General features: G+C 42.8%; 3 protein-coding genes across 3 annotated transcripts in view; 1 reads left to right on the top strand and 2 right to left on the bottom strand.

Annotated features, from left to right (window-relative positions):
• Window positions 1-34: 34 nt before the first annotated feature.
• Window positions 35-7,727, bottom strand: wdr6 (WD repeat domain 6). The gene is made up of 7 exons (XM_008284717.1): window positions 7,658-7,727; window positions 7,279-7,390; window positions 5,917-6,072; window positions 2,864-5,528; window positions 1,904-1,981; window positions 1,364-1,480; window positions 35-1,140 (listed from the first exon to the last, which is right to left on the bottom strand). The coding sequence occupies exons 1-7, from the start codon at window positions 7,709-7,711 to the stop codon at window positions 180-182; spliced, it is 4,143 nt and encodes a 1,380-aa protein (XP_008282939.1). The 5' UTR covers window positions 7,712-7,727; the 3' UTR covers window positions 35-179.
• Window positions 7,728-8,280: 553 nt separating this feature from the next.
• fsbp (fibrinogen silencer binding protein) lies at window positions 8,281-14,314 on the top strand. The gene is made up of 4 exons (XM_008284716.1): window positions 8,281-8,524; window positions 10,847-10,902; window positions 11,017-11,185; window positions 13,395-14,314. The coding sequence occupies exons 1-4, from the start codon at window positions 8,320-8,322 to the stop codon at window positions 13,754-13,756; spliced, it is 792 nt and encodes a 263-aa protein (XP_008282938.1). The 5' UTR covers window positions 8,281-8,319; the 3' UTR covers window positions 13,757-14,314.
• Window positions 14,315-21,696: 7,382 nt separating this feature from the next.
• celsr3 (cadherin, EGF LAG seven-pass G-type receptor 3) overlaps window positions 21,697-23,265 on the bottom strand; it is a 200,095-nt gene continuing 198,526 nt past the window's right edge. Inside the window, exons 33-34 of the mRNA XM_008284729.1 lie at window positions 22,101-23,142; window positions 21,697-21,736 (exon numbers count right to left, since the gene is read on the bottom strand). Of these exons, the coding sequence (XP_008282951.1) occupies window positions 21,709-21,736; window positions 22,101-23,142 (1,070 nt within the window). The 3' untranslated portion in view covers window positions 21,697-21,708. The remainder of the gene's footprint in view (window positions 21,737-22,100; window positions 23,143-23,265) is intronic.

Below are 23,265 nucleotides of genomic sequence, written 5' to 3'. Positions count from 1 at the left end.
ATAACTGCAATACAAAAAAAATTTAAGAAAGATGGAGAATAAATAAACTTTATTTTAAAAAATTACCAAAGTAAAACTGAATTAATATCAACTGATCCAGCTGCAGTCGAGAAAATTTACAAATGATTTTACACATAATTTAAAAATGTGAAAAAGGCTTTTGGTTCCATTTGTGTCGACTATTTTCTTGGAGTCACTTTAACTCGCTGGTTCACTTCTTCCTTCTTGCCTCGGCTCTCTCCCCACATCTCTTCATCCGTCTCTACGTTTCGGACTCGCAGCAGCTGGAAGCCCTGACCGCAGACCAGCACACATCCCACCTCCGCTCTGCTGCTCCTGCTCCTACAGGAAACCTTCAAACCTGCCTCAGTGTTTACGTCACTTGTTGTCTCACCTACGCTGTTGTTCTGGGTTTGATTTCCCGGATAAGCGGTCGTCTCGCCTTGTTTGTCGCCGCTGGTCCTACAAACTGCGTTATCGGCCTCAACAGGTTCTCTACCAGCTGTTTCCTCTAATCCTCCCTGCCTCTGTTTTCCTCCCAAAATTGCAATCTCCTGCTCAAATCCCGTCGTCCCCTTTTCACCTCCCTCCCACACTGCGAGTCCTGCAGCGTCCGCAACGTGGGAGAACAGCGCCCCGCGGTGGCTGATGCCGGCACCGCAGACCTTCCACAGGCAAACCCTCTGATCCGAGGATGTGGAGACCACGAGGCCGGGGCTCAGGAGCTTCAGGGCGGTCAGGGGGGCAGCGTGGGCCAGCGGGATGCTGGACTGGTGGTGGAGGTGAAGCTGAAGCTGGTTTAGGACCTGAATCTGTGTTTGGGACTCGGCAATGTGAGAAAACCCTCTGCTGCCTCCAGTCCTCCCTTCCTCTGGGTACTGCACCCTAATTGTGGACACTGTCAGCTGCCCATCATCCCCTCCGCTAGCAACAGTTACCAGGCAACCGTCCTCTTGTTGTCCCGGCTCCTCCGCCCAAACAGCCAATGAGTTGACGCCGCTCTGGTGGGCGGGGATGTCGAGGCAGGGGATTGGTGGAGCTGCAGCGCCACTCGAACTGTCCGCAGATGAGGCTGAAGCTTCAGTCAAATGCCACACTGCAATTTTCCCGTCCGTCGCAGCGCTGAACAGCAGCTTATACCTGAGAGAGAGGCGCAGTTTGATATAAACCCAACACAAAGAAATGCTTTCCTCATACTTCAACAAAAACATCTGACGTCCGAATATTTACCACTCGGTCACGACTCTTTTCGAAAATATTGTTCTTTAAAATGACCAAAATCTAAAAACAGCCATTGGTCTAGTTGACAAAGTGCCAAAATTGACCAAGTTCAGGTTATATAAAATAAAGTCACAAGCCTCACCTGTTGCCTTTGTCATCCTGCAGACTGCAGGTGGCGACACTGAGCACACAGCGCTGGTGGTAAAACGTCTCCCACAGCAAATCGATTTTATTTTTCACTTCACTGACTGAAAACAATCTGGAAGAGACAGTAACAGAGGAGAGGAAGCAGAATAAGAAAGAGTGGTAACACAACTAAAAGAGCTCACAATAAAATAAAATGGCACAGCAATAGAACATTTACGATTAACGAGCTCAGTGCTGGGACACATGACATCCCATCACTCCTATTTTTTAAGAAAATAAATGTATGATATCTGTATGTTTTATGTGAATATAATCGGGCTGAAGGATCTCACTCTGTTTTTTTCTAAATTTGCAAAAGTCTAATTGTCACACAACGTAAAGGCTTGTAGTTATTTGGAACCACGTTTAGGTTGTTTTCATTCCATAACAATTATCATCACTGAATAAAATATTCATCTGAGAGCTTTAAAGCAAATGAAAAACACTAAATCAGCTCTCAAAAGCTGTTTTCAGATGAGTGATGACGGACACCAACCTGACAGCTCCGTCACTGCAGGACAGAGCCAGAAGAACACAGTCGGCCTTTTCATCCACCACGGCGACAGACATGTACCTAAAAACACACAGAGGCAGCGGTGAACACTCATCAGAGGTAGATTTAAAGAAAAATAATAACATTCAGTCGAAAAACAAAGAAAAAAACAACTGTAAAATAATTGACGATAGCCTCTCATAAATTCTCATGAATTAAATCTAATTTTTTTTATCCTCATGTTAGACTATTTTCTTTAATATTTAATAAAGAACATGAATGCATAAGTAGGTAGATAGATATACCAGCATACACCATTGACAACTGACCAATTTCATAGTTTTATTATGAAGACATCTGTAGCTAAATAAGACTTCTCTCAACAAATAAATGTAAAATTACTGAATCAAGACTTACTGTCAATTGTCACTCATTGCATGTCATAGTAAAATTAGATATTTTGAATTAAACTTGTATTTAATAGTTTAATGTTACATCAAGAGGAAACTTTTGTAAAGTGATGATAAATTTGCAAATGTGTGTATTTTTATGTCAACAAAATTAAATTTTATTTAAAATATTTTTACAGTTATTAACAGCTACAGGTTTTTAATGTAATACTACATTAGACATTAAATTACTGGGTTGATTTTTGTAATTTTGTTGATATTTTTGTGGCTTTAAAAAGGAAAAAAACACTTTTTTAATAGTGAAGCTGATTGTCTTTAGAACTGTCACAACACGTCTTCATGTCAAAATCATAAAAACTAATGCACACATAAAACCCTTTTTAAATTTTTTTGTTTTAATTAAGAAGGATGCTGGAGCGAAGATGGACGTGAGGAGACATCAGCTCATCAACAATCCATATTTCTATGATACTTAATTTACAGGTTATTCACATACGTTCACCTCTGCTTCATAACAACTAACTTATAACTCAACAATTATATCAGAACTTACCTTGTTTCTGGGTCCATTTTCACCGTCTTGTGTCGGTTCCGCCTCCTCTCCCACTGTTCGTCCAATCGGTGACTGGCCACCTGGATCACCTGACAGGAAGGAGCCAGTCTCTGTTTGTCCCACGCCACCAGCAGCCGGTAACACTGGATCTGAGCTCGGCCTCCGGCGGACACCAGCAGCGCAGAGAGACTGTTTGTCTGGTTTCCACCTCCTCCGTCTGGACGCGTCACTGCTGCCACCGTGCGAACGCTCGAGATGTGGTCGGTAATGACGGAGAGAACTTTGACGCTGCCAGAAGTGGGATTTATTGCCAGGACGCTCAAGCTAGTGTCCTCTCCTCCCGTCACCGCTATCTCCCACAGCACTTCCTCTCTCATTTCCACCTCATCTCCTTTAATTTCACTTGTATTTCCAGGACACTCCCCCACCCTCCCCAGCCTGCACACACATCCAATCCCCCTCCCGTGGACGCCCTCTCTCAGGCTCCACCCTCCGGTCCCTCCTGCCCTCCCGGCCCAGCCCAGCGCCTCTCCAGGGGGTTGTGAAACCAGCACAGAGCCCTGCTTGATGAAGACCAAAGCTCCATATCCGGGCCAGACCCCCGTGTGGGACGGCCAGAGGCTCCAGGAGCGATGCCCCCCACCACAGGGCACCACTAGCAGCCTCTCCTGTCGCACCGGGTCCCAAACCACAAAGTGGACCGCGTGGAAGCCAACGATGACAAATCTGGCCTCCCTTCCCTTGTTTTCTTCCTCTCTGACCTCATCCTCCTCCTCCTCATCAGCTGGGAGTTCAGGTTGAAGAAACAGAATCCTCTCCAGCCACTCCATACCCTTACAGGCCCGCTGGACTCTCAGAACCTCCAGCTGAAGCCCTTCTTTGCTCTCTACACTCTTTCCAATACAGTTTAGTTTACTCTCATCGGGTTTTTCTGCTGTTGTCTGATGCACTCTGAACACCCTCACACAGCCGTCCCTCCCGGTGCTGTACAGCAGTCCGTGGTACTCACACAATGAGGTGACACCCTGCTTTCCATGCACTCCAAACAAACAGCTCAGCAGCTGCAGCTTTAGTTCCTGCACTTTCCCACCTCCGCTGCTTCCACTTTCCTCAGCTTCCTCTTCGTTATCACCAGTTTGCTTCCCGTCTCTGAGCTCACCTTCACTCATCTCCTCATCATCATCATCTCCCGTCTTCGGCTCTGATTTTTCCTGAAACAAAAGCAAGGATCCTCTCCTGTCTCCGCACACCCAAAGCACCTCCTGTGACCTGGACTGGAGGCCCACTGCAGCTGTAAGCCAACGCTTCGCACAAGGAGGAAGGAGGAAAGGAGGAAGAGGATCTACGCTGAGAGCTAAGGAGTCGTGTTCATCAAGTTTTACGTCTATACACCAGCGATAGACAAGTCCTTCAGCGCCCGATGCGAGCAAATGCACACTTTCTTTCCCCTTGTGCCAAATCAGACTGTGGATCTTTCCTGCTCCACATGTAAGAAGAACCCCAGACTGAGGATGAGAAGTCAGAAACACCTGTAGGGACCCGGTGAGGTTTCCCACAGCACACAAGTGAACTCTGGCACTTGAGTTTTTCACACGTACAGTTACTGTTTCCATCACACAGTAGGACTGGAACTCCGGAGTCCCCTGCCACACCGTCTCCCACTTCCCATCACTGTACTGGCAAACTATTCCTCTGTCGGTGCAGACCACAAACTTAGTCCGACTCCAGCTTGTGTTTTCATCCTCTTCGACTGCTATACAAACTGCTTTAGGCAGGCCTTGACTGGGAAATTTCAGATCAGTTAGCTTGTCTGTCGCTGCCTCCTCCATACTATCCTGCTTCCCTTCACTGTCCTCCACCTTCCACAGCCTCACCCCTCCATCTGCTCCCCCTGTCGCCACCCACCTCTCTTCATTTCCTGCTCCCTCGCTGACCGCCAGTGCGCGAACCCCTCCAGCTCGATGTCCCTTCAACGTGCGAACCACCTTCCCATCTGCAGCCCAGTCCCAGACTAAACAGGCCCCGTCTTCGCCAGCACTGAACACTTTCCCTGGAGAGAGACGCACTGAGAACACCCGGGCCTGGTGTCCATATAGGACCCGTAAACAAGCCGGGTTCAAGTCCCCACATTTCCCCCCGGGGCCGCCCAAAGCACCAACGCCCCAAATCCGAACGCTGCGGTCATCAGAGGCCGAAGCCAGATATCCTTTCTCCTGGAGGTAAGAAATACTGAAGATGACCCCGGTGTGGCCCAACAGGCGCCGCTCAACTGGAGCTTTGTGATCAGAATCACTGCTTTTGTCTCCCGGCTTCCAGACAACCAGCTGGTTGAAAACAGTCCCTCCTACTAAGATGGTGTCAGTCCAGGATTCATGCACCAGAAGGAGGGCAGAGTACAGCAGACACCCCTCCAGACAGGAGCGCTGAGCCAAGGCATTTCCTGTATCGACGTCCAGGAGAAGAGCACTGTTGTGGGCTACAGCCACACAGAGCAGCGGCTGTTTGTCTCCAGGGAGCCATCGGACATCCAGGGCCCAGTCCTGCAGCTCCATGAGGGGACCAAGGATCTCCAAATGAGGATGATTTCCATCCTGAAGAGCCACGTGGAGCCTCACCAGCCGCACAGCCTTCCCTCCAAATACTGCCAAGTCATAGAAGCTGCGCTCTGCAGGGGACAAGCATTTAAGAGTGTGAAGAAACACAAATAACTAATCTGCAAATATAATAAGATGCTGTCAGAGACTGACGGTTACTTATAGCCACTACAGCCGAAGATAACATCCCTACCACCTGAATTTAATGTAAACACCTCCAAACTTAGCTTTAATATTTAGATTTTATCCTCATTGATCCATTAAATAATGCAAACATTTCTGAGGCTCAACACCAAAATCATCTACAGCATTCTAGGCTCAAGACTTGCATGCCCATTTTGTTTCATTCAAATTAATTTTTTATACATCCTGACATAAATAAAGAAAAAAACTCCCTAAACACAACAGACAACATTCATTTTTAAAGAAGATGAAAACAGAACATCTGCAGATACGAACCATGTTTCTTCTCTCTCTGGACCGCTGTGGCAGAGCTCTGAGCTGGTTGACTTCTGGGTCTTATTCCGTGGATTCTGTAGTGTTGGAGGACACGCAGTGATGCGCAGACTTTAGGACGAGGCTGAAGGCTGTACACTGACAGGACTGGACCCTCACCTGCCAGGAAGGAAAAAGTTAATATGTGTTTGTAGTGTGATTTTTAGAGAGGTTTTTGAGTCTACGTTCAAATGAACAAATATAGTCAGTATAGGTTAATAGTGATAACAGAATGTCATATAGGTCATAATGTTGCAAACCACATTTAAAGATCCCATATTGTTCCCCTTTTAATCAAATCAATGAAAGTCTCACATGTATCCAGAACGTGTCTTTTAATATTCCAGCTCTAATTACTGCAAAGATGGTTCATTTCACCATTACTGTATAACTCCCGCTTTTAGTCCTGTTCTGAGCAGGCTGTTATTACTGTTTCAGAGAGGAAAGTTACCCACTCAGTCCTTGTTTGTTGGTTTTATATCTATCCTAGTGTTTTCATCATCTCTAAATGTCCACCAGTTTTACAGTTTCCAAAGAGCTCTGACCTGTGGTCAGGCCTACGATCTAAACTAATGGTAATGGACACATTAGGTGCACAGCCTGCTAAAACTAACTATTACAAAAGAAAAAGAAAAAGATATTGAAAAGAATCCACAAGATCTTTAGTTCCTTAGATGATGGGAGTGCATGAATACTTGTATGTTCACTCTTACAACCAACAGCAGAACATTAGTTGTACTTTACTTGTGGCTGAGGCATTATTGAGTTTGCAGAAGCAGCTCAACTATGGAGCTAAAAATTCCTCCCCTCCACGGGAAAAGAGAGACAGAAAGTTGTCATTGAAAACTGAACTTTGAAACATAAAATAAAATTTTAAAAAAAAGACAAAAAAAAGAAAAAATCTTTAAAAGCACAGACATGAAGAAAAACTTTGAAAATTGCTTTTAATGACAAATTTAATTTTTAATGACAAATTCTTCTTTTTCAATGACACCCTATACTGTCTCTCTTTTAGCTCGATACTCAAAAAAGAAAGTAAACCTGGTGGAGGCAGCTGAAGAATGGCAGAAGTAAACCTCTTCATATACAATCAACTTTCATTTTACACCTCTAAATATATAACAACCACAAAAGGCAACAAAATGCATTTTCAACATATGAGACCTTAACATATTCTGTACTGTTTTTTGTTTTTTTTTACTCTTTTGTGGTGAAACAAATACAAGTGTATATCTGTATCAGTCATCATGGATAGGAAAACACTGACACAAATCAGCACATCACTAGATAATCACGTGTATGCTGATTGTAAACAGTGCTGCTTACCTGTCAGTAGAAACTCGTCCTGTAAAAACTCCAAACCAGTGACTGGAGCAACCAGGGCGACTGTCTCCATCTCTTGATGACTAACAACTTTCACTGAAGACACATTATGAACCTGAAAGATATAAAATTACAACTTATTCCTCACACTTGTCAAATATGGTAGAGCCAGAGAAGTTGGCAAACGGGCGATGTGGTCAGCTGGCGTTTCGAAAATTGAAATATTCACAAAGTCGACAGTTGAGTAGACTGACTGTTAGCATTCGGTTAGCAAAACATGCTAACAACCAGCGCACATTTAGTGTTTTTTCAGTAAAAAGTACGTGAAACAAAAATGACAAGTAATTTTTCTGGGTAAATAAAAATGTCGCTACATGCTTACTTGCACAGAGCGTGAATTCCTCCTGAACCGTGCTTCAAATCTCAATGAATTCATCTGCACTTCAGAGCAGCATCCTGGTAGCCATGTGTTTGTCTTCCGTATCGCCCTCCACGTTTCAACCAATCAGGTTACACCATCGGCTTCGTGGTCGCTGATTGGTTAGCTTGACAAGACTGTTGTGCTTTGATTGGTTAAAACAACACATGTGACAGACAGTGGTTGAGTTGTGCTGCCTTTATGCGTTTTCTGTAAAACTGCAGTTTTTTGCTTCGTTCCCGGGCGTTTTGGTTTAAATTTTTTGCTTTATGTTTTTTTTTTTTTTTTTGGACTTTTTTTTTTAGCTTTATTTGTTCCCGGAATTGCTTTATTTTTTTTGTTCCGTGGGCGGAGCCGTTGGGGTTTCTTTTTTTCTTTTTTTGGGCATTTTTTTAATTTCTTCTTTAAAAGTTCTTTTGATTTTTTCATTTTCCAAAGGTTGTTTTTGGGCCCTTTTTTGGTTTATTGCCAAAAATAACATTATATTACACGGAGTGATTCAAACGAACATGCGCACTTGCCCGATTCTTTACCGGATTTTTGGGGGAGCCTTGAACGCATCAGCAGTCTGTCGAAGGTAAGAGGTTGGCCGTTAGGTAGCGGTCCAGCTAACTTTACAGCTAACTATGCCTGGGAAATGCAAATTCCAGGACTCCTGGCTCGCAAAGGACATCTACAAGGAATGGCTGGTTAAGGACGGCCAGGACATTCACTTCGCCCGCTGCCGGGCCTGTTGTAAATCCATCAAACTTCAGACGATGGGCGAGGCAGCCCTCACCAGCCACGCAGGGGGAGCTGGCCACAAAGCGGCGGTCCGCAAGCTAGTGGAAGGTCGGTTAGTTGGAATTTGTAAATGTCAAGAATGAAAAGAGCACACCGGAGATTATTGAGAAGTGGTTTTGGTTCGTTGTTGCGGTTTGTTTAGCTGCTCTGGTGTGTGTGTGTGTGGCTACAACATCTGTCTGGACGTGTGAGTGTGAAAACATCTGTCTCAGGTCATCAGCCAGCTGCTGCTTTCACCTCATGTGTGCGTTCAACAGATTCTCCCTCCTGAACACTGTGTGTGGTTTAGTATCGATAGGTTGCATTATTACAACTTGTAAACAATAAATAACAACACAGAACAACAGCAGGGAGCAGCATGTGGAGCCTGCTGTCCTCTTCTCATCTTTATAATGTGTTTTCTCTATAACTCTGAATATCTTGTTGAAAATGCAAAATAAAAACACTTAAAATATACTTAAAATACTACTTAAAATATAAAAATTATTCAAAGAATGTGTTTAACAAGATGCTACAATGATTTTTACTGCATTGCTATAGTATATTTAAGTACAATAATTAGGTTTATGTGTAGTATCGGTGGTTTTAAGGGGTAATAACCCTTTAAAATTCACACCAACCACTGATTACAGGTTGTTTGTTTTGTTCAAACACTGTAATGTGGTTTGTGTTCATTTTTTTGCCAATAACCTTGTAATTCCATGTAAAAAAAATCATTAATAATCCCTTAATACATTAGAATTCAATATGTAATGCGTCTATGAACTAATCCAGTAACAGACATATGTGGAGACAACTTTGCTTTGTGTTGTTTTCTTTCCGGTAAAATATAGAAAAACCTTAAAATGACCTGTATTGGTCTAACTCTAAATTCAGGCCAAGGTGCCTGATTATTAAAAAGTCACATTTAAAATTTCTTCTTGTCGTCTAAATCAGTGGTTCTCAAACTTTTAGAGCCACAACCCCCACGATAACATATGTGTGTGACCCCCCAGTTTGAATTCTTAATATATCATGAGTAATAACTTTGTTGTTCATGGATTAATGTGTTAATAATTCATGTGTTAATTCTACAGATGAATCTCTTTACATTAACACATTAATTTTCTTTTGAATGAATGAATGAATTGAATTATTTCGAACAAATGAAAGGAAAAAAGAACAAAAGAAAAGAATTTAAAAAGAGCTGCAAAAAGAATAGTAATATCGCGATATGATAATAATATTAACAAGTTTGAAAAAGGAGTCAGAAGAAGTAAACACTTTTAATTTTGACAGCCCTAATATGCATTTATTTGAGAAATGTAGGCTTCATTTTTTTTTTTTGCAATGATCTGATGACCCCCTGAAGTTATCTTGGGGGTCCCGACCCCCAGTTTGAGAACCACTGCTCTAAATTATATAAAAACTAGTAGTATCCAGTCAAGCAGATAGGTTTATATTTACTTTCCCTGGTTCAGATTCTGAGATTTCTTCACTCCAACACAATAAAGGAATTCACTGAAACAACAGGCTAAAGAGCTGCTAAAGTGTTTCAGAGTAAAACTAAACACAGTGTTTAAGTTTTCCAAATGTAGATCTCCTTAATAAATACATAAATACACAACTATGTATATTTAATTATGCATAGTTAAACATAAATATATATTTTGCTGCAGCTTACTATATTGTTTCCATTTCTAAACATGTTTAAGTATGGTTTGATGTCTATTTACAAAAGTAACTGTAAAGAGGAGAGCTCTCCTTTCTCCTGAACCCTCTACAGTAAGATCAGAACTAGTGACAAAAACACAGTGCAGGATTTTCTTTCTGGGGTTTAAAGTACTTTTTCCCATTTAGCAGACTGCATACTTTCCATCCTGAGATCTGAAACACAAATATTCAAATTTTAAATACTGTCCACTGTCCATGTTATCCTTTAGCTGCAGGAAGTCGTGTTTAGTGTCTTCAACAGCCCAACAGATAACTAAATCAACCTGTAAGCTAACAGAATAATCTCTGGATTTAATGTTAAAGTGCACTTCCTGTAAATTCGACTCTATGTTGCATTTATAAACTCTACTGGAAACTGCTTTACTGAAACTTTGTGGAACTTTTGAGAATCTCCCAGTGTGCCTCACATGCTCTTATTTGCATTTTTTTTTATTAGTGTTGAATATGTTGCAGTCAATGATACCACCAGTTCCCATTTGACAGCATCCATATTGTAAATATGTACAGTCATGATGGTGCAAAGTGCTTTAGCGTCTGTGTGAATGTGATGTTGTCTCTGCTGCCACCAGAGGGAGGCGCTCTTTGCTAATTTTCCTGACTTACATTCACCTGCAGTCCCTCCCTGTCTGTCTCCTTGTCATCTCTTTTTTTTATCAGCAGGCAAACTGATGTTGATAAATTCTGATGGGCAGATGAACGGCAGCATGAATCCGGTAAACACCTCCAAGTTTTGTTTTGCATTTCTTTTCTAATTTGGCAAAAATTATTAAACCGGAGAACTACACAAAGCGTTGCTTGAAATGGCAAATGTCCCACCTCCTTCTTAGACGGAGGACATCAAGGACCAAGTGGCCATCTGTCTTCAGCGTGACACCTCGGACAGAGTGCCCAGCAGCGACTGGTCAGATCTGCACCACAGCTCCACCACAAACTCCACCTCCCACAATGCCGAGCTGCAGGACGTGACATTTCCTACTGCCTTTTTCACAGCGCCAGGTATCGCAGATGAAGCTCCGCAAGCTGCTCCAGTATTTGTTGCCTAGAAACCCTGGAGGGGTGAACTTTCTGTCGGCAAATACTGGTTTGTTTACAAGAACATTCCAGGATTAACCTGAGTGAATGTTCTTAATTAAAAAAAAAAACAATTATCTTTAGCTGAACAAGAGCATTGGTTAGGTTACTATCACTGAGGATGAGGAGGATGGAGTGTCTACAGTTAAAGTGAATCTGTATTTTTGCAAATTGATGGTCTTTAAGTACTTTTTCCTGCAGTTTTCACAAGTTTTACAAGCAAAATGAAGTGACAGGAAGCTGAATCTGATGTAGGATACTCAGTAACAGCATCAGTGACATACCATACACAGCTGATTAATCCACTTAAATTTAGTCTCCAGAATACCAGTGATTTGCTGATTGAAGTATCTGCCTACTACAGTATGTGCAGAGAGTCTTTGGTTCGGTCCAAAGCAGCACTACATAAATGTCCGGGTCAGTTTAAAAGAATTAATCTCTGCAGTCTTTTTCTTTACTCAGCCGTAGGAATGACAGTGTCACATTATTGGTCTGGATGGATTGCCGTGATGTCTTATCTAAGTTTTCATGACCCCAGGAGGATAAATCCTGTTTAATTTGATGATCCTGAGACTCCTGGTGCTGCTGTGAGGTTCACATTTGTGCTTAAATCAAAATGTCTTCATAAGTATTGGCTGGATTTCTCTGACATTCAGTACAGGGACTCTCACTCCCCTCCAGATGAATTTAGTGTTTGTTTAAATTTTTATCTTGTGCTATCATCAAGTCAAAATTTTAACGTACTTGAAAAAAACAAAATTCTTACCAACCTCAGCTGGTCTTCACGTTTTTGCTAAATGCTGAGTTTGATCATGTGAACACACTAAACCAGGGATCTCCAGCAGCTTGTTGTCAAGTTCTACACAAGTCTGTTGATGATCCATTAATGTGAGTCAGGTGTGTTGCAGTAACGTCTAAAACCTGCAGGACAGCAGCTCACGAGGACCGGAGTTGGAGATCCCTGGTTTAGTGTGTTTGCATGACTAAGTTCAGATGGTGAACGTGGTAATGCTAAACATCAACATGCTACCATATTCACTTTGACCGTATTAGCATACTTAGCATACTTGCTGCGTCTAAGTAAGACCTCACAGAGCTCTTGGTTTGGTTTTTTACCAACAAAGCTCCACATCTTTTGAAAGAGATGTGTAGAATCAGAGCTGTTCTGGAGCCTTTGGGTGCACCAGCTCCTTAAGAGGACACTTTCAAACTGTTTTACCAATTAATAAAAACTCTAAACAGTTAAGTTTTCCTACAGAAAAGTAGAATGACCACTTCATGTAACTAACTATAAATGTAAAGAAAGATCTACATGTTGAAATGCAGAACTGTGGAGTTTAACTGGAAACTCAAACATGATAAGAATAAATAACAAAGAGTGCTTATTATTTAAGTTAGTTGTGCAACTCCAGAATAAATCAAACCTTCTATTAAAGCCCTGAACAAGGTGAAAAACTTCTTTCTGTATGTTGAAGTGTACCAAGGATGCAGTGGATATTTTACAAGCTTAGAGCAGCTCATTTTGTCGGATGAGGCAGCAGTTATAAAATCAGCATTTTATCAGAGCAGAACAGCGGTTAGAAGTGACTACTGGTTAACACACAGTAGGCACTATCGTCCTAATGTTTCAGTCACTATTTCATCCTCTTTCAAATGTCTGACAACAGAAGAAAAATGTCAATGAGAACAGCTTTTTTTGGGAATCCCAGCATATGTGAGCACAGAGAACAGGACAGAAGTTAACAAAGTGTCTCCTCACTGACTAGAAACTGTGTTTTCTGTCAAGGTGCTCCTACATCGTTCAAATCTGCACAATACACATTTTGATCTTAGATTTTTTGAAGTACTCCCTGACTTTTGAAGTTTTAGTTCTTTGGAAACTTTTACACTAAAAGAGTTGGACCGACTGTAGCAGACCAACGACAGGGGTTAAAAAAGGTCATGATGTTACACACTGATACAGACGAAAGCATTTGTTCCAGTGATTTGAAGCAAAGACAAAACATTCCTCAGTTAAAAACACTGAAGTGCCGACTCACTGCAGCAGCTCGACTTGGTTGGTATTCCTTGATTTTGTCACCCATCTGTAAACCATCACCTGGACTCACCTCACCGATCCTTCTCCCCCCCTCAGGAACCTCCAGACTCATCGGCCAGCGCCTCCACCCGTCCGACTCGACGGAGGACGCCGGCCACCGCTCGGCTCAGCACGACCCGGCGGACCTGTCGAGGCTGGAGCACCAGCAGAGGTCGGAGGCTCTGGAGCAGCAGCAGCAGATGAAGATCCTGGAGTGGGAGAACAGGATGAAGGTGCTGGCCTGGGAGCAGGAGCTGGTGAGGGAGAAGAGGAGGGCGGCCCAGCAGAAGGAGAAGGCCTTCAGGATGAAGAAGGCTTACTACAAGGCCAAGCTAAAGAGGATGGGCGAGGAGGTGCCGCGCTCCTCCTCCAGCAGCAGCAGCGAGGAGGAGGACAAGACGTCGGATCCGACGGGTTGATCGGCTTCATTTGGACTTTTAATGTTCTTGTATTGTTTTGTCTAAGTACCATGGAACTGTTACTATTTTTATACATTTATACATCGCTGTTGACTTTTCCTATCGAGTGAACCAGACCTGTTGGGTTCTGTTGAGGCAGAATGCAGTGGGGAGATGCAGAAGTTAGATAGCAGAGTGCTCAGAAGTACTGAAGTACCAACCAATCCCTCTGCAGTGTGACCGAGAGCTTTTCTGTCTAAGTGAACTTTCTCACAGTTGGCCTTAAGAGAGAATTATTGGTCCTGATTTTTAGGGCTGGACCCGAATAGCCGACTGTTTGTTCGCTGTGCTGGGACGAATTGTCACCCGCCACCACCTCCCAACTATTCGGGATATCCGGAGAACAGACATGGCTATTGGGACCAGCCCTACTAGTTTTACAGGAGACCTTTCTATAGACATGGGAATGTTGTAAAATAGAAATACTTTGTTTGCACAGCTTGTTGAGTTGAGATCAAAATGTTCTGTTTGAGTTTCACACCACGTGGCTTTGATATTAAAAATAACGCCAGAATCATGTTTTTTTGTTTTTTTTAGGAACTTATTTTAGGAAATTGTTATTTTAGCGAAGGCACTGAGATCACATATAATCACTACAGGTTTATACATGGACAGACTCTTCTGTAGTGCACTCATGAGCCACAACATTAAAACCACTTGCCTACTATTGTGTAGGTCAGAAAAGCACCGACCTGTCGGGACGTGACACCTCTGGAGGAGTCCTGTGGTTCTGGCACCAGGACGTAGATCCTTTGGGTCCTGTGTGTTGTGGACTCCGTGGATCAGGCTTCGATCAAATTGGGATCTTGACAGTTTTAATTCCAGTCCTTGAGCTCAAATCATTTAAAAAGTTAATCATAACAGTATGTCTTTACAAATAAACTATGTTTCATGAAAAAAATGGTGTAATAGATGGATTTAACATTTGGTTAGTCAATTTAGGAGGTGCGTCGGTTTGCGGTTTGTCAAACATTTCAACAGCTCATAATCAAACTCGGCTTTAAATCCAAAACTCGCTAAAATGTCATTCTCCAAACCATTTCCAACTCATCTGGAACAACAGCTGGAGTATGAGATCTCCATGGTTTAAAGAAAAAAGGACAATTCATGACTAAAATCTTCAAAAACCATACACCTTCTGCAAAGTCCCCACATCTCAATTATCTCTTTGCACTTGGGTTTTCAGGCTTTTCCTCCGGGTGGCTTTTCTGGTGAGCTTTCAAGGTGCGCTCACGGCCAAAGCTCTTCCCACAGGTTGGACGTCAAAGTCACATCGAGACCGAGGTTTCTGTTGGAATAATTCTGTGTTATGATCCTGTGATCTTTGTGACAAGTACGAGAATGCTGTAAGTGTCCATCGCCTCTGTTTCACCTTAGAGATAAGGACAAGACGTCCTCAGTGGGTCGTCAGAACACCATAACACCTACACACACACATTTGCGGGAGGTTGTTTTCTGTTTTCTGTATATAAGAACCAACGCTTCCTGCTTTTAGTTTGTCACTTGTCCAGACTCTGTGCTGTACATGTTGGCTCCTTGCTGCGAGTAAAACTTTGCTTTGACTGAAGAGACGACTCAGTGTGTTGATTTGGAGCCGTCAGGACTCCAGTTTCCCAACAAGAACATGGAGCTATAACGAGATGATGCAGCTCACCTGTACATAAATGCGCATCTTGGTTCAAAATTGAAGTTTGCTGAAAATGAAAATCCAGATTAAATGCGTGGGAAAAGATGCACCACATGTACATGAACACACACAGCTCAACGTTACAGTGATCGCTGAGCATCTCCTTCACAAATCCTGGGCTTTAATGTGCTGTTCTCTGTTTGAAATACGGCCACAAGAGCTTTGTGATCCGGGCCTGATATTGGATGATAAAACCTACAGGTGGGATTGAGGTCAGGGTTCTGCGCAAATCAATCATATCCTTCCACACGAGTCATTAAATCGACAGTATGTGTGGACGTCACTGAGCACAAAGCTGTTGTTGCCATGTTTCCAAACTGTGATCATGGAGATGCAGGTACGCTGTTGGCCCAACGCTCACTGTATGTTGTAGCTTTGTGCATCTGTATCTGCAGACGTTTATATTAAATGAACTGCAGATGCTTCCATGCAGGAGCACAGGGTTCGTGAATCCTGTGAAGGTTGCATGAATCAAGGCTTGCACGGGTCTGAAATAAAGTTAAACAGCTAAAGAACTGGAAGCAAAATAGTCCCATTTAAATCAAACAAATCTGAAAAACGGCCCCACCTGAACCCATCGCAGGAAATTGATTTTTATGTACAATAACTTAAGAATATTTAATGTAAAACTTTACCTTCAAACTATAAGTATTTTCAGAGTTACAGGTTGTCAAAGTACTCAGGTGTGGGTTGCGAGTTTGTGCTTTTTAATTCACATGTATTTTTGAGCCCTCATAGCTTTGTTAATACATGAGATAGACAGGACATTTTCAGTACTGGAAACTAATTTGAGTTGTGTTAAACATTTAACAAAACTAAATCCATTTTACACCGACTCCGAGGTCACAAGCTAAGACCAAAATCTTGATTTTGTTCAGCACAATTTCTTCTGTAGCCAAAATTTAGCATTAAAATCATGTAGAATATTGGTTTTCTGATAATTCACCAGAAAGAACATGTGGGATAAGAAGTCATTCAAAGCAAGATATAGCAGATGAAAGGTCTTATTTTTTATCTACATTGTGAGGCTCAACTTCTAGCCAGGATTTCTTCTGAAAAAAAAAAAATCTAATATAGCCATATTTTAATACGTAGCCTGGGAAGGGACATGGAGAAAGAAACAAAGCAGAACTTTCTCAGGATCTTGCAATAACATTTGTGAGATCTTGCAAAACTATAGGTATATACTTCTGGGTCTTTTGGCAGTATTGAGAAATATATATATATATATATACCTATAGTTGTGTGAGATCTTGCAAAAGTTATTGCGACATCCCGAGATAGTTTTGTGAGATCTCACAAAAGATACGTCTATTTTTTTTTTTTCGGGGCTATTTTCAAATACAATTTGGCAACTTCTATTAGCTCAAACATGAGTAAGAAAAACCAAAATAATGCTGAGTCAGTCAGCACTATACATGTGTACAACATGCACGTCTGTAAACACCAATGTTGTTTCTCTGTTTCACAGCCATAAGCTACATTTACAAATGCTAAAATACAACTACATTATAAAATTGCTTTGAAACAGGACCATTCGTGGCTAGAAGTTGGGCCTGGCATCAAAACGAATCTAAAAATAAGACCTTTCATTCGCTACAACTTTTTTCAATGGACCACCTATCCCACATGGTGACATTTTCTTCCAAAGTTTATTCAAAATCTTTTTAAAGAATGAACTAAACACAGAAAACACATCCAGGCTTTCTATGGTTCTATGTCATAATGATTTTAATGATATTTATCCAACTTGGTTCTGGATAAAATCATGTTGAACAAAAGTCAGACTTTGGCTCCAGACTGTGACACCTGGAGAGGATGTAAAACTGATTTTCTAGTTTTTAACAGAACTCAAATATGTTTTTTAGCACTGAAACTTTCCTTTACTGCTGAATGTATGAGGGCTCAAAATGCTGGAAAATATGATGCAAATGACTAAAATGTGAATTTCCAGCCAACTCCATGTAATAAAAGGGTCTGGAACTCAAAACATATTCATGGTAGGACTGTAAAATTTTGCACGGCTTTAATAAATATATTTAAGTTTTTATACATAAAATATCTGCTGATTCTGAGGGCGTCAAGTGGGAGGCAGATTGATTTTTAATGAACTGACTCAAATATTAGTCATTTTTGACCATCGTCCAAGCAATAAGGAAATAATAAACATCCAGCAGAGTTCAGACACGTGGAGAATAAATGAATAATTCAGCATTTAGAAAAGGACTCGCCGGATTGGAGGTGTTGGTGGGTGTACGTTTGAACTTTGTAGAGAACCATGCTAGCTGTTTCCATCTGCTTTCAGTCTTTATGCTAAGCTAAGCTAACCACCTTATGACCTCTGGCTTTGTACTTGACACACAGACATCCGACTGATCTTCCATCTTACTTGCAAATATTTCATTTTTGTTTAATGGGTTTAAGAATGTCTCGTGCACCTGCGACAAAGTATTAAAAACCTTAACGGGAGCGGTTTTTGATTCAGCCTCTGCAGCTGAAGAACAGCCATGGTTTATGCAACGACTGGTGATGCTGCGTCTCGGCCGGGTGCGTCTGCCTCGAGCCGACTGCATCAAGGTGGCAGCTGAACATCTCTGAACATCTCTAATGCCTCTGAGTGTGACAGAGCGCTGTGAGAGTCAAAACAAGTCGGCGAGAAGCTTCCAGAGGAAACGTGTCTCTCTGTCAGGATCTCTCCTCCGCTCGCTCTCTCACACCTGAAAATGTCTGTTCTCATGAATATGAAACGGGAGGAACCTCTTTCTGCCTCGCAGTCGGAATAAACACAAAAACACTCGCACACAGCCTTGTAGGAATAAGTCTTTTTTTTTTTTTTTTTTTTTTTAATGTCCAACATTTCTCTTGTTTCCGCGGTAACAGAGGGGAACAGCTGTTTCCATCCCGACGGCGGGATGGAAGGCATCCCATAATGAACACACAAGCTAACAAAGACAATCTCCCATCATCATCATCATCCCTGCTCCTCTTCATCTCTCGGTTTCTTTTCTTCTGTAACCAAATCCCTCCTTGATATTTTTGTTTTTTGCAGAGAACATCACAATTTTTCAGTCTCAACTCTTCTCTTCTGCTTTAATTTGTCCAAACCATTAATTTTTCTACTTTAAATCTCCACCTTTGGATCTATAAAAGTGGCCAGTGAGAAGAAATCAACCAGTTTGGGACAAAACTGCGATATTTACACCCAGTATTCAACTATAAATCTCGATATGTTTAAGCTAAAGAGGAGAAATGCGCCCGCAAAGGACTGAAATTTAAGTTTACTTTGTAAGATTTTTCCAATTGGAATCCAATTCAAGCATCTAATAAACACTGCTCCTCACTTGATTTTAATTCTGGGTGTAAATAGACATTTTTTTAAAAATCACATTCCCCTCTTTTCTTGTGTTCCATCTGTGAAACTGTTGCAGTGAGAGACTCAGATCATAAGAAACATTACAAGTTAGAAAAAACAAAGAGGAACATTTGGACAAAAAAAATAAATATAAATCACACATACTTCTGAAACAACAGCCTCTCGCACCACATGGCGTCAAATAAATGAGCATTAAATTAGCAATAAATAAAATAAATCTCATGTTTGTGGACATTAAAGGTTTTAATTGGAGAAAAATGGATCTGTGAAAAAATAAATGGAGAAAGAAAATAGGATTTTTTTTTTTTTTTTTAAGTTTTCTTCTTCTTTTACCGGCTTGTTGGTTGGGTTTCTTCTTGTTGGGGGTTTTTCTTTATTTTTTATTTTTTGGTAAAAATATTGTCACACGGGGAGATATGCACTTTTTTTTTATTTGTTGTTGTTGGTGAGGTGTGTGTTTATTTCCACTATCTGCATTTCTCTGTGTGTTTTTGTTCCGTCTCTGTGATGAGTAACTTCCACGCCTTCCTCCCTGCGGTTACGTTTCTGCACACAGTCATAGTTTCTGACCCAGTTTGTTCTCCGTACAACCTTGTGTTCTTCTCTGTGCTGCGTTTAAGCCTTTTTTAATCCACTTCTTGGTGTTGCAAGTATATTTTTTTTTTACTGTCACAATGCTCTTTGCTCAAGGACACGCAGAATCCAATTTTTGCATTCATTTCTTTTTGTTCTTTACAAAAAAAAAAACCCCAAACATCTATGTTCACCGCAATCCCTCTGCAGGCTGGAGGGAACCCGCCTGCCTTACAAATCCCGGCGTGTTGCTACCTTCAGGTCTGTACTCGGGGTTCGCTCCAGCAGCTGTGAGAAGAGGATCAGCTGCTGATGGAAAAGACCTGCATCTCAAAACCACTTAAGAGGCTTTTAGCGCTGACACAACTGACACATCTCCGCAAACCGGTTTTCGCAGAAGCTCTCGAGAATCTTGAGAGATAGCTCGTCTTTGAGTAACCCTCTTAATGAGAAGAGGGGGAGAAAGAAAGAAAAAAATCTGTATTAATGGTTTGGATTTAAAGGGAGTGCCTCCATTTTTGTGAAATTTCTCATATGCAAAAGGATATTCTGAGGTAATTTCCCAGTTTTCAGCCAAGCCAGTGGGAAAAGAAAAAAAAAAAAATCACTGGCATGGCTTCATGTGCTACAGACGTGAGCTTAAAATATTCAGGTAGCTACCATGCTGCGTACGTACCGCAGGCCGGCTTTCATGTTCCCAAACAAGCATCTGAGGCGCTCCGAGATGTGACTCATGTCGGCCCTGTTTATCCTTCCTCCTCCCACGTGCCTAATCAGAATCCACTTCTTTTACAGTATGCAGCCAAATAAAATAACCAAGACAGCGGGTTATGTTGTAGCACAGCTCTAAGGCCTCATTAGTAAAAACAAATTTTCACTTTAGACTTCTTTCCATGGCACAGTTATTGTAAAAAAAAAATGATTAAAACAAAACTGAATTACATCTACAGCATCGTCACAGAAACCTGGAGAACATCAATGTTTCATACTGATTTTTTATTTTTTTTTAAGTCCCTTTGGCTTTTAGATTTGCACAGCACTTCTTCGTAAATGAGAAGCTTTGAGAAATGAGTCTCCTGAATGCTGCCGGAGAGATGGTGCTGCTCCTGTAGGCGTCCCTTGAGGCAGGTTGAGTCGTGATGCATCAAAGTATATATATAAAAAAAAACTACCTTGAGGGGCTTTAAACGGTTGCTGCTTGATTCGGCCTCATGCAGAGAGGCAGACGGAGATATCAACCTTCACCCACCGGGTCTCCAGAACACTAAAGATATGGTCTGGTAATATCAGCAGGACTGATATGGTCTGGTTCAGACAGCACCAGGCACGAAGATATCACAGATAGAGGACAAGGTCACATTCATATACAGCGGATCACAAAAAAAAAAAACAGCACAATCTCCTGACAGAGCCGATACCTTTGATACTCGTGACAGTTGAACCACCAGCTTCTACGCTTTCGCAATCTTTCTCTGCACAATCATCTCGTTCCATCAAATCTCTTATAATAATCCCTTCCCTTTATTTACAATCACTTCTGGATACTTTGATATTTTCCCTTCCAACTACGTCTCGCAGTTTTTCGGTAATCTCATTCGATACTATTGCCGGAGCCCTGTCGCTATACATAAAGATGACGGGTGTGAGGAAAAAGTTTCTGAGGAAAAAAAAAAAAAAAAACGCTTTTCAGGGAGAAATTTGAGGGATTTTTTTCTTTTTTTGTTTACTTCACTTTGTCAGGGGAACGACGTCTTCCCTCAGCAAACAAACAAGACTCGCACCAACCTCACTCACAACCGCACATGGACACAATCATTTTTAAAAAAAGAAACAAAAACAAAAAGAAACATCACAAGAGATTTCTTCTTCATCTCCAATGAAAAAGATACAAAATGTATAAAAATGTTATTTACAGTCGCTTCTTTTTTTTCTCTTTTCTTTTCTTTTCGACGGATCTCGTGTTGTTCAGGCTAACGTTTGAAATCTGAGGAGTTTCGTGGTAGTCTGTAACAGTTTTTTTTAGGTAGTCGAGGTGGTTGAGTCAACGTCCAAAGAACCATTGTAGTTTATTGTAGGCGGTGGGAGTCAAAAAACTTGATTTGTACAGTACGATCCGCCCACAAATGCTATCGTATGCAGATGATGTTTCTTCTTATCTGTGTGAATCCTCTGTGAGTTTGTTTTGTAGTCTACTGTCCCATGTTGTCCCATTGGACCGTGGAGCTTGTCCCTTGTGTCCCCCGCACTGTTGCAATGCATTAAGGGATGTGGAGGCTGTCATCAAGACTGTCCTTCGCTTCTGTTGGCTCTGAGGTGAAAAAAAAAAACAAAAAACGAGTCACTACAAGTTATACGGAAACTCCTCCACTGATTCTAAATTCAGCTACACATGATTGTGACAAATGCAGGAGTAAAATGGAAATGAGCTATTAGAGGCAAAAGGACAGAGCAAGGCGAAGATAACAGACTGAAACACAAGGGAGGAGAAAGATAAAGAAGCTGGAAAGTAGCGGCTGGAGCTGAGGGAGCTGAGGAAAGTTAAGATAAAAAGACAGAAAAAGAAGTCAAAAGTCCAAGATGATGGGAGCATAAAAACTCAGAGGAAGATGTAAAACAGAACGAGACAGGAGGAGGGTTAGTGGAGACAGACTGAGTCACACAAAAGGACTTACTCGGAGTCAGGGGAGACTTCAGATATGCTGTGGGAGGTGGCGGACTGCGACGGGGAAAGGGAGGCTCCGTGGACGGAGCCGTTAGGACCAGGGTTAGAGGCAGCGGGGGGAGGAGTGAGCACAGAGGAGCTGAAGGAGGCCAGGATGGAGGACAGGATATCCAGCTGCTCACTGGACGGTTGTCGGCCCAGAGTGTTCGGACTTGCACCCGGCGCCTGGGGGTACCTACATGGAGGTGCGGAGTCCAGCCGTGCTCTGGCGTGAGCTGAGGCGGGCGGCTGCTCCTGCTGGGGCTCCTCGGAGATGGGGGGAGGAGGGGAGGACGAGGGAGGCTGGTCGGGGTGCGACGGCTGTCGGGGCGGCAGAGTTCGGAGCCACTCCCGGCACGGCTGGGCCTGGGCTCCCACTCCGTTGGTCTCCAGCTGCTCCCTCGACCGGCTGCTCATCAGCGCTCCTCCCAGGTGCTCCCGGGACGAGGCCTGCCGCCGAGTCAGCGTGTTGAGCTGCGACCTCGACCCGCTCAGGTAGCCCTCCATCCCGGGTCCGACAGCTCCACTCAAGTCCTCCCTCGAGGCGTGGAAGCTGCTCGCGTGGTGGTTGTCAAGTCTGTCCCTGGATCCTGTCAAGTTCTCTCTGGATGACGAGACCCTCTGGTGGTCCAGGCCCCCCAGCCCGGCTCCTTGCCCCAGCCCCAGGTCTCTCCTCCTGGGTAACAGATCCAGGTTGTCCCTGGAACCCCGGGAGTCCAGCCGGTCCCTTGAACCCCCGACCGTCTGCCTCCCCAGCGGATCCCTGGAGAGTTGCCTCCGGGCCAGAGAGTCCAGGTGCTCCCTGGAGGAGTAGCGGGACGCTGGCTGGGACAGAGAACCAGAACCTCCACCGGCACCGGCTGTGGCAGAGTACATGCGACCGTACGAGGCTGCAGGAACGCCGCGGTGGCCCAGAGTGGAGGTCCGGTACCAGTTGAGCTCACTGGGGACTCGGCCCATGGTGGAGAGACCCTGGAGAGCTGGAGGGCAGCCGAGACGGTTCTTCAGGATGCCTAAGACAAGGATATGAGAATGTGAGACGAAGAACTTTACAGAAGAGATTGAGGGAGCAGTAGAGAAAAAAAAAGTGGGGTTGAAGAAAGACCATTACGTAGAAGAGCAGGAGAGATGTTTTT

The sequence above is a fragment of the Stegastes partitus genome, unplaced genomic scaffold (genome assembly GCF_000690725.1).
Source record: "Stegastes partitus isolate 25-593 unplaced genomic scaffold, Stegastes_partitus-1.0.2 Scaffold369, whole genome shotgun sequence".
Classification (NCBI taxonomy): domain Eukaryota; kingdom Metazoa; phylum Chordata; class Actinopteri; family Pomacentridae; genus Stegastes; species Stegastes partitus.
This window is presented reverse-complemented; position numbering and strand designations above follow the sequence as displayed.